The 11119-nt window shown below is 37.1% G+C and overlaps 1 protein-coding gene across 1 annotated transcript; it reads right to left on the reverse strand.

The window, feature by feature from the left end:
• Positions 1-37: 37 nt before the first annotated feature.
• On the reverse strand, positions 38-2880 carry LOC136797992 (nucleoporin Nup43-like). The gene is made up of 3 exons (XM_067054580.1): positions 2618-2880; positions 1319-1522; positions 38-1054 (listed from the first exon to the last, which is right to left on the reverse strand). The coding sequence occupies exons 1-3, from the start codon at positions 2829-2831 to the stop codon at positions 345-347; spliced, it is 1128 nt and encodes a 375-aa protein (XP_066910681.1). The 5' UTR covers positions 2832-2880; the 3' UTR covers positions 38-344.
• Positions 2881-11119: the final 8239 nt, after the last annotated feature.

Raw genomic sequence — 11119 nt, forward strand, 5'->3', positions numbered from 1 at the left:
GTATTCAAACAGTTGGCATGTATTTGATTAGTATAGGTTGACATTAGTTAGAGTTTATTTCAATATAAAACCATGATTGTTCTTCTTTTGTTCATTGGTTGATGTGTTTGCATGCTATTTACAAAAATATATATATTTTCCCGGTTCCTGTTATCTAATTCCTTTTAAAAAGCGTAGGAAGGTCTTTTAATGTTTCTATAAGTTAAATTCTTTGAAAACAGCTAGAATAGTAAAAGCTGATGAATGATCCGGGCGATAATTCTACATCGAAAGTTTCAGATAAACTTTAAACGTAACATGATAAGAGGGAGAACCGAACTCTAGAGACGCTAATTATACAAAAGCTAGTGTAGAGGAATATCATTGACACAAATGATGGCCTCATTATCCGTTCCACATATCAATCGAGAAGCGTTCACATCGAAAGTATTGACAGCACTCTGGTTGAAGGGAACCAAAGAGAAAGTTTCCATTTTATGCTTATTGGCATCCACGTACAGCCAGATACTGGATGAAACAGCATCCATCATATTCTGCTGGTGAAATGATAAACCTCCACCAAGGCCAGTTTCAGATAAAGTCTTGACCTGGTTAGCACCTGAAATCATGGAAGAGCCACCCCAAAACCAGCAGGAACCATCTTCTGAGCAAGTAAACAAATTGTCCGGATACATTGGATGGAATTTTACTTGCCAAACCTCTGCTGAATGAGCATCAATGAGTGTTACTGGAGCTTTTTCTTGACGCGTATCCCATATACCAATAACTCCGTCACCGTGCCCCGTTACCACAATATGTGGTTGGTTCGGGTGCTTGTCTACTGACAGTAAAGGACATGCATTGCCTGAAAGTGTCAACGTTTTAGATGGTTTATTGTCCTTGGCAAGTTTTCGTGTATCCCAGATTTTGAGTTGTCCAGTGGAGTTGATTGAAAGGAATTCCTTGGAAGTAATGTATTGGATTCCTGTCACATTGGAACTATCCATCACGTCCATAGTGTAGATAGGGTCTTTACGATCAATGTGTAAGATATTCATTCGACCATCTTCACCACCTACCGGTTAAAAAAATAATCAAATTTAAAGCCGGAAGAAAGTTACCGTATTAAAGCTTAAAAAGGTTTATTTGAAAAAGCAACTTAGATTTGAAAAGTAAATTGACGTCTGTTCTTAATATTGAGTTTATAAGAATGTCAAGGAATTTTTGTTTTTGAAGTCTGGTTAAAGATTATACACTTTACTTGAACCGATGAAAAAATTAGCAATCTAAAAAAAACAGTAAATATGATTTTCCTTGATTAGTGAAAGTAATATGATACCTGTAATAATCTCCTGTCCACTGACATCAAAGGTACAACAAGGAGCCAACTCATCAGTGACATCATAACGATGGAGTTTATTCCAACACTGTCTGTCTACAAACGTATTAGTGTGGATATCAAAATCTAGAAGTGTCAGACTTCCAGTGTTGGTAGTGTAGAAGACTGTGGATGATGAGGTTTGTTTGATTCCTGTCACTGAACCTGCAAAGAAATATAGACCTCATTATAAAAGACCTCTTCTGTTGAAATTGTTTCTCTTGTACTAAAGTCTGTTCCAAAAATATTGGCAGTTTGCACATTTTGAAAAATTCCTTTCAAAGGAGAAAAAATATATTTAATCTCGTTGAAAAGATAACCTTAAGCGGATGATTTTAAGACTTCAAAATCTTTCAAAACTTTTGAGAATGAAAAATTTTTTTTTCTAGTCGACAGAAAATTCAGTCAAAAGTGAGAAAACTTATCTCAAGTAATAAGTAAGTTGCACATATTTAAAGGTTTTGTTTGTAGATATGATATCGTTTGCTTACTCGTCAATTTTAATTTACAAGCTTTTTGATATTGAACTGACACGGATGTGGAGCAAGATTGGTCAGAAAGAGGAAAAAAAATTTTTTTGCTTACATATTATGCTGATATGACAATAGGCAGACACTGTCCTGATATGAAACATGTGCCTGGTATAAAGCACTTATATGAAAATAAAACCTTTCAAGTAAGTGTAAGATTATCACAAAACCAGCACCTTAAAGACAGAACAAACATTTACTACGAACTCTCAGGGCTTTTATCTGGCAAAGTCCTGATAATTATCTGAAGACTTGCAATCTTTAGAAGAAGACTTGCAATTTTTAGAACGCTCAAATCCAAGAAATAGTTTGTTGTTGTATCATGTAAGAATAGTCACTCTACTATCCTTTGTTGTGATTTCTAAGTAATAAACAACATCTTTTTTGAAGCTATGAAGCAGTGACATAGTTAAACCCAGTCCAGGTGCAGAAAGGGCGATCTGTTAAAACCCCTCTTTCTAGCTCATCAATTTGAATTTTAGAAGAAGAGGTATGCATGTGAGAAAGAAATATTCATATCAGAGTGATTCATATCACCAGATCTGACGAACTAAAAAAGGAAAAATTTTACGAAGTTCCATTTAAGGGTGAGGAGACTGGGTTAAAATTTACCACAAAGGAGCTTTGTCAAAAATCTTTGACCTATGAGAAAATCATCTTCTCAGGAATTGACAGGTGTATACAAGACACAAGCTTCTAAAATAGAAACTGTACCAAAAGATAGACTAACCTATTGGGACCTCTTTCTGTGCTACAACAAAGGGTTCTGTTGAGATATCCATCGCTTCATCAGGGATTTTCCACAAACAAAGGGAATTCACCTCATCGTCGTAACCACCTGTCAGAAACTCATCTTGGCTTGTTGAACCATCCCGCTTTGTGCACCAACACAGATTGGATATCTTTTGCCCAACAAAACTAATTACCACATTCTCCTGAGACATTCTTTATAATATCTGTGTGTATTGGAAGAAAATATTTTACAGCATATATATAAGGCTAGAGGTAGAACCTCTAACCTATCCTAGGCAAGAAAAAGTGAAGCCACTTATTTCCCATCCAGGACGCACCTAGAACCCGCCACACTCATGACGTACCAATGAATGAATCTAGCGGTTCCTTTGTTTTTGAGGACTGCACTGAGGATTTTACTTTCAATCTGGTGTTTGTGTAAAATCCACGCCCGGCGTTCTGGATAGGAAATGTGACTCCCCAAGCAATTCGGAGTACACAATAGACCAATCGGCCCCGGCCAAAATATAATTTTTAGTGGTCCGTCATTTGTGAAGATCGGCCTCCAAGTGGGCGAGAGAATTTTTTAAAGGTCCGCTTGAGACCGCTCTTTTAGCGGCCCTTTCTTGAGCAAGAGACTTCCAAGCGGCGTCTGGAGCGGTCGAAAGTAGGATGAAATGTAGAAAACGAGTTATTAATGTTAAAACTTAGAAAGAAAAACAAGTTGATAAAAGTGTGCATTAGAAACTCTAGTGAAATTTATGAACAAAACAACAATGCTTTATTTAGAGAAGCTCTGATGTTACAACGGGATTGGCTAACTAAACAAAAGCTGTGGCTAAGAAACAGGGCTGTTCTGTTTCTTAAAAACTATGTTATCGTACACATGCAACCTACTATACCTTAAGACATTTTTGTTTGTAAAAATTTGGACACTTAAAATCACTAAAATGACTTCTAAGTTGTATCGATAAAGTTTTATCGCTAATTTTCTATTGCAAATTTTGTTATCGTTATCGACAGGGGGGGGTCATGCAGTTATTATATAAACACTATGACAATTACTACCGTGGTGGTATGTAAACCAAAATTTGGGAAAACAGTTACTCCACCAGTGGACTAACTGCAACATAGGTGGTGCCTAAGCCCAAAATTGTCGATTTTGGTAGGATATGGTGCACTAAGTGAGCACATTTTTCAAATTTTCACTTAAAATTTTAGGTTTTTAAAAATTCCGGAAGCAAAAAAATTCAAAACATTTTTTTCAAAAGTAAAAAAAAAATCACAAAATTCTTTCTTCAATCAAGGCATGAAAGATATTTTAACAAACTTGGAAAATGATTGAGATATTTAACTCTTGAACGTCCGTTAATAAGACGTACCCAGTAAAATGGTATAAAAAATGAGGAATTCAGTGAAAAAATTGCCAAATTTGGCATAATTTTGGGGGTGGTATACACCAATTTTGAGGGTAAAATCAGTTAGTACACTATGGAATAACTGCAAGGGTGGAGGTGTCTGTAGAAAATGTCCAAAATTGCAGTTACTCCACATAGTGTCAAGGAGTAACTGCAAGACCCCCCCTGTTATCGATAAGTTTCTATCACTAGATTGCTGCAATCAGGACGAAGCGGACCGGGCATTTGACCGTTCTAGGGCCCCTTTAGCGGCCTTGAAGCCTCTTCGCTATGGCTGCTTTTCATGATCGACCAAGCATCAGCCCCTTTCAATATTTGAACGGCCTTAACATAAAAAGATCGGTCCATTAGAGGCCAAAGAGGAACGGTAATTAGACCGATCGGACTTTTGTGTACTCCAAATCGCTTGGGGAGTCACAAATAAGTGGCTTCATTCTTTGCACTAAGCATCCGGCAGGAATGAGCATCTTGTCGTTGAAATGGAGCATCAAGTCGTTGAATGGAGCTTTCGTCTGTCGAAATGATCATCTAGCCGTCAAAATACCCATCCGGTTGTCAAGACGAACATCCAATCGTTGAGAGGAGCATCCAGTATTCAAAACAAACATCTGGCTGTTGGAGCGAACAGGCGAGCATATTGTCTAAAGCAGACCTCACCAGGACTCTAGGATCCCTAATGACATAGTGTCCTCTAGGGTTTGTCCCCCCCCACCAAATTTTTGATTTTTTTTAAATCTCCCCCTCTTTTTTTTCTCCCTATGGCTTTTCAGTTTTTTTAGTTTACCCCCTCTTTTTTGCTTTCCCCCCAGAAAATTCTGAAAATATCAGTTCCCCCCATATACCCATATAAATTTCAAAACAAACATGCTTAGAAAAGCAGACTTAAAACAACAATGAACTTTCACTTTTCTGCTCAGTTTCTGTACAGTTTTTATGCCTAGTGAATTTTTCAATCATGATCTAATCACATGATATCATGTGGACTGACCTTGGTTGCTGAGATAAAGTTGAAGTGATTTCACACTCCCCCCCCACTAGATTTGCTAACTATCAATGTTTCCCTCCTCTTTTTCCCCCCTTTACTATTCAAATTTTCATTCCCCCCCTCACCCATCCAAAATTAGAAAATTGGTTCCCCCCCCCCTTTATAAAAGGGGGGGGGCACTATGAATGAGGACCTTAATTTTGTTAAAGCTGGACACATCTTTTATAAGGTAAGGACTTCGAGAGCAGATCATTGACAAGGTTTATGGTCCTCTTATAGGCAGGTTTGCTTTCAAAAAATTTGGAATCCTACTTTATGTAGAATTTTGACAAATTTGGGGTCCTCCTTTAGAGGTCCACTTTTGAAAAACTAGGGAGTCTTCTTTCTTGTAGTAGTACTCAAGACCAATTTGGAGTCCTCCTTTAGGGTTCCATGCTTTCAACAAATTTGGGGTCCTCTCTTTTAGAGGTCCACTTCAGACAAATTTGGGGTCTTCCTTTAGGGATCCTCATTGTGGTCATTTCAACGGCCGTAAGCTCCATTTAACGAATGGATGGTCATTTCCACGAACGGAAGCTCCATTCCACGACCAGATGCTGATTTCGGTTCAACGGCGGATGCTTAGTGTGACAGCTTGATGGTCATCCTGGATGCATTATCAATTCAACGATTTTGAGCCCAACCCCCTATAGGATACTGCCCCCAACCCCCTATAGGATACTGCCCCCCCCCTCATCTGAAGAAGAAATTGGCTTTCAAATGTGATTTTTAGAAACCCGAAAATCTTTCCAACCGCCTGCCTACATGTATTTTTAACAACAGCTGTGACGCGAACAGAAAATTTTTTCGATGACTGCCTAAGAGCAAGAGTAGCGACTCCAGAAGTCACGCAATAACCAAATGTTTCAATTTTCGGTGAACTTTGAACTTTTCTAACTTTTTTTCTATGAATTCAACTATTTTGGCACAGGCCTGACCGTGTATGGCTCGTATTGCACTCGCACACGCTGACACACACCTAAAATGGTTGGCGAGTGCTAAAATAGCACTTCTAAAATATATAAGAACTAGCCGGTATCCGGCGTCGCACGCCGGTTTAGCTGTTTGCTGAACGCATTTAAAGTCCTTTGAGATGTTGGGAAGGTGGCTTAAACACGATGAAATCAAAATTTAAGGGAAGAATTCTCTTCAAAGTTTTACTCTATCCCTCCCGGGTGACGTATCTTTTAACCATATTTTGAAAAAGATTTTTGTGGCAAAAATGATCAGAAAACAGAAAGGGCATCATTCCCAAATTACACCATACCGGCGATCAGCGACGTCCGAGACGGCTCTGCAATTAGATTTTTTTCTCGCTTCGCTTGCGTTATATTTTCCGTAGTTCTTGATGTTTAAGTTTAGGAAAACTTTGATGTCAAGATATAAGCGGAGTGAAATAATAGACATGACACGCGATTCGTCGAAAAAGGCAGCCCAATGGGGGGGGGGTACTTAGGCAAGAGAAGTGTATGGGTATGTGCCGGCCTTAAGTGTGCCTTTTTGAAACATGGCAGAATGAAAAATCGGAAAATCAAACTTCAGTCCCACTAAGAATCGGAAAAATAGGAAAATTTCAACTTTTTGCCCCCAGAAAGATAGAAATTTGGTCAAATTAGTTCCAAAAAGTGAATTAAAATTCACACAATTTCCCTTGTTTCTTCTCCTCTTTATTCTGCTAAGGGTCCGAGGGGCAGGGCCGAAAGTCAGCTCGCAACCATAGTCCCCCGGAAGGCAGCTAGGACACGCAGACAAAAAAGCGTGATAGATAGCGCAATTTTATATTGTTTTTTATAAAATAACTTCGTCATAACTTCAATAATTTTTCAAATTCAACAATGACTTAGATTTACAGCAAAATAATTATCGACATACATGTTTAAAGGTCCGTTTTTGAAGAAAGAATTCTAGTTTTTACCGCCTTTTGAATGTATTTTTAATGTTGCTGTTGTTCTAACAAACTTGTTATGTGATTCTTGAGTTTTATTTTATATTTGTTCTTTTCTTTAACAGATTCTGTTTAAAATTTTTTTTTTGTTTTGAAAAGAATTCAAATGTCTCAAATCAAATAAGGTCGTTAATTACATTCGAAAACATAAAACAAAAGAAAAGAAAGAAAAAGAAAAGAAAAAGTCTAATCTATCAATCAAAACAAAGTCTTTATAAAACGGCGCGAATATCGTTAAACAAATTTGTGGAGCAAGAACAAAATAAAAGTCATCTTTTAAAAGAACAAAACATTGCTTGCGAAAACGAAAGTGACACACAAAAAACAAACACACATACAGACTACGGCTATTAATATATAGATGTACAAAATCTCTTTTACAAGGGCTAATACACGCTAGCTCTAAAGCTCTAAAACAGCATCTAATAACATGAAAACCAGAATATGGTTTTTCAATGGGAATCAAAACTATAAAGTGCACTTACAAACATCTATTTGTCAGATCTAATAAAAATAAACCAGCCGAGGCTGGAAGGTCAGCCAATAGAGCGTAGCTAGATTAGATAGCTTTAATAAGTGGGTTAACAGATGTAAGAGATGTACTGAAACAGAGTAGACTAAAAATGTTGAATAATGTACAAAATGTGAAACATTTGATAACTTGATTTAAAATTATTTAAAACAAGCCTGAGAGCTCCTCCCAAAAATTTTCTTTCTTCAAAAGATATAGAAAAAGAATTCCCTTGATGAAAATCATGTGTTTAATTTGCTGAGTTAAAAAAATAAATGACAGAAATTGAAGCTTGCAACAATTTACACTGGAAATACTTTGGTACAACACTGACTTATCACATCTGACTTATCGCTTGAGCCACCATCTTGAAACACCACATTTTATGATCTGAAAAAACAACGCACGCTAAAAGTACCCAAAAAGTTAACCCGATCGGAAGAAAGTTTAGAAATCAAAGTGAGATCGGGAAATCGGATTTTTTTTTTGCCGTCTTATGGTGGAAGAAGAACCGAATTTTACCTATTTGAATGCTCAGCTTAGGCTGACCAATAATAACGGCACTGTCATCATTGACAATCAAACAAACGATATTCTTTCAAGAGCCTTGTAAACATTCCAACAAATTCCATCAAAATGATCTGCCACAGCTATGTCTACCATTTTAGCGCCCGGTCCGAGGATTGACCCGAGAACACTCGCAGAACGCCCGCCAGCTCCTGCGCGGGTGAAAAATTTTAATCTGTCAATCATATTCTCAAGCGAAAAGACACGAAGCGATTCTAGCTTTACGATTGTGCCGCGGATCAGTGAATAGTATTCAATTATCATTATCCTTTTATTTTCATTTCTAGAACTTTTGCGAAAAAAAGGAAAAATATTGATTGTGAACCTGATTGGTTAATTTCAGAACATCTTCATAATGGCAGATAATTTAGAAGTGTCTAGTGGAATAAAGGTCGGGTGAATTTGTTGATGTCAGTATTAATTTTGTTGGTTGATGGCTTGTTGAATCTGGCAAGAAAAAAGTAAACAGGTATAGCTTTTTCTAACCAAGGATCTGAGGGATTCGAGCAACACTGATTAGTTCTGGAGATATATTGAAAAGTTTAAACATCAGTAGTTTGTGTTTGCATTTCGCGTTCCCAAACCAAACGCATGTGACACGTCCAGTAAAAATTTTCAAACACGCCAAATCATTTTTTTTGACTCTCTAAACTGTAAGGATTTCAAAATAAGTATATACTCAATATTTTTCCCTCAATTTTCACTTATTTCACTTTTTTTGATGTCATCAGCTGCCTGTCTGTCTATTGCAACCCGGGCTGTGGGGGTTGCCATCAGTCAATACCTTTAGCCAAATTAGAAACATTTTTCTTACTTTTACCAGGATTCCTAATTAGGAATCTTATTTATTCCTAATTAGGAAGAAATATTTAAAAGTTTACTGAAACGAGCTACATTCGCAAATTTCAAGTATGACCAATAGATTCGGTATACCAAATATGATAACTGTGCAAAAAATTGAAAAAATTTATTCGCGGATAGAGGAATTATTAACGTCCCAAAAAAATAATTCCAAATTAGGAATTAAACAAACTGCCATTTTTATTATCACGAAGAAAAACAGAAAGTGAGCTGAGTTTCCCGCGTTTTCTAAATAAGGGGACCCGTCCATATTCATTTTGACAACGCATTACGTCAAATTGACGTTATCCTCTGAACCCCCACCCCCCACAGATAACGTCAAGCGTTGTACTGATGTATACCCAAAGTTGTAGCCATTTTTCATCCAATTTTCTTTGTTTCGTTGCAAAGTCCGTACTTGGTTGTACCCGTGCGTGTATGTGTTCTTTTAACTAATGACCTTTATTTAAAAAGAAATTAAAAGCTCCACTTAGCGCTAGGTCCGTCCCGTGCTTTAGGCGTACCACCTTCTTTACCCACTTGTGCGATGTGGTTCGCTCGATCGCGCAAACAATGAAAATATGATGTAATGATATCATAGCGCAAACCAATGGGATTATGCGAGCAGCAAATTTTCATGTACTTAATACACAAATATATTTTCGACAGCCTATAAAGTATAGTGTGGTTGGTGGTTACAAATATCCACGATTTTCACAAAAAGGTATACCTTTGATTTCTTATAACGTCAAACCTAACTTTTGAAAACCCCCCACCCCCTCATAACGTCAATTTATCTGGAGATATATTGAAAAGTTTAAACATCAGTAGTTTGTGTTTGCATTTCGCGTTCCCAAACCAAACGCATGTGACACGTCCAGTAAAAATTTTCAAACACGCCAAATCATTTTTTTGACTCTCTAAACTGTAAGGATTTCAAAATAAGTATATACTCAATATTTTTCCCTCAATTTTCACTTATTTCACTTTTTTTGATGTCATCAGCTGCCTGTCTGTCTATTGCAACCCGGGCTGTGGGGGTTGCCATCAGTCAATACCTTTAGCCAAATTAGAAACATTTTTCTTACTTTTACCAGGATTCCTAATTAGGAATCTTATTTATTCCTAATTAGGAAGAAATATTTAAAAGTTTACTGAAACGAGCTACATTCGCAAATTTCAAGTATGACCAATAGATTCGGTATACCAAATATGATAACTGTGCAAAAAATTGAAAAAATTTATTCGCGGATAGAGGAATTATTAACGTCCCAAAAAAATAATTCCAAATTAGGAATTAAACAAACTGCCATTTTTATTATCACGAAGAAAAACAGAAAGTGAGCTGAGTTTCCCGCGTTTTCTAAATAAGGGGACCCGTCCATATTCATTTTGACAACGCATTACGTCAAATTGACGTTATCCTCTGAACCCCCACCCCCCACAGATAACGTCAAGCGTTGTACTGATGTATACCCAAAGTTGTAGCCATTTTTCATCCAATTTTCTTTGTTCCGTTGCAAAGTCCGTACTTGGTTGTACCTGTGCGTGTATGTGTTCTTTTAACTAATGACCTTTATTTAAAAAGAAATTAAAAGCTCCACTTAGCGCTAGGTCCGTCCCGTGCTTTAGGCGTACCACCTTCTTTACCCACTTGTGCGATGTGGTTCGCTCGATCGCGCAAACAATGAAAATATGATGTAATGATATCATAGCGCAAACCAATGGGATTATGCGAGCAGCAAATTTTCATGTACTTAATACACAAATATATTTTCGACAGCCTATAAAGTATAGTGTGGTTGGTGGTTACAAATATCCACGATTTTCACAAAAAGGTATACCTTTGATTTCTTATAACGTCAAACCTAACTTTTGAAAACCCCCCACCCCCTCATAACGTCAATTTATCTGGAGATATATTGAAAAGTTTAAACATCAGTAGTTTGTGTTTGCATTTCGCGTTCCCAAACCAAACGCATGTGACACGTCCAGTAAAAATTTTCAAACACGCCAAATCATTTTTTTGACTCTCTAAACTGTAAGGATTTCAAAATAAGTATATACTCAATATTTTTCCCTCAATTTTCACTTATTTCACTTTTTTTGATGTCATCAGCTGCCTGTCTGTCTATTGCAACCCGGGCTGTGGGGTTGCCATCAGTCAATACCTTTAGCCAAATTAGAAACATTTT

Source organism: Clytia hemisphaerica, unplaced genomic scaffold (assembly GCF_902728285.1).
Source record: "Clytia hemisphaerica strain Z4C2 unplaced genomic scaffold, Clytia hemisphaerica genome assembly, whole genome shotgun sequence".
NCBI lineage: Eukaryota > Metazoa > Cnidaria > Hydrozoa > Leptothecata > Clytiidae > Clytia > Clytia hemisphaerica.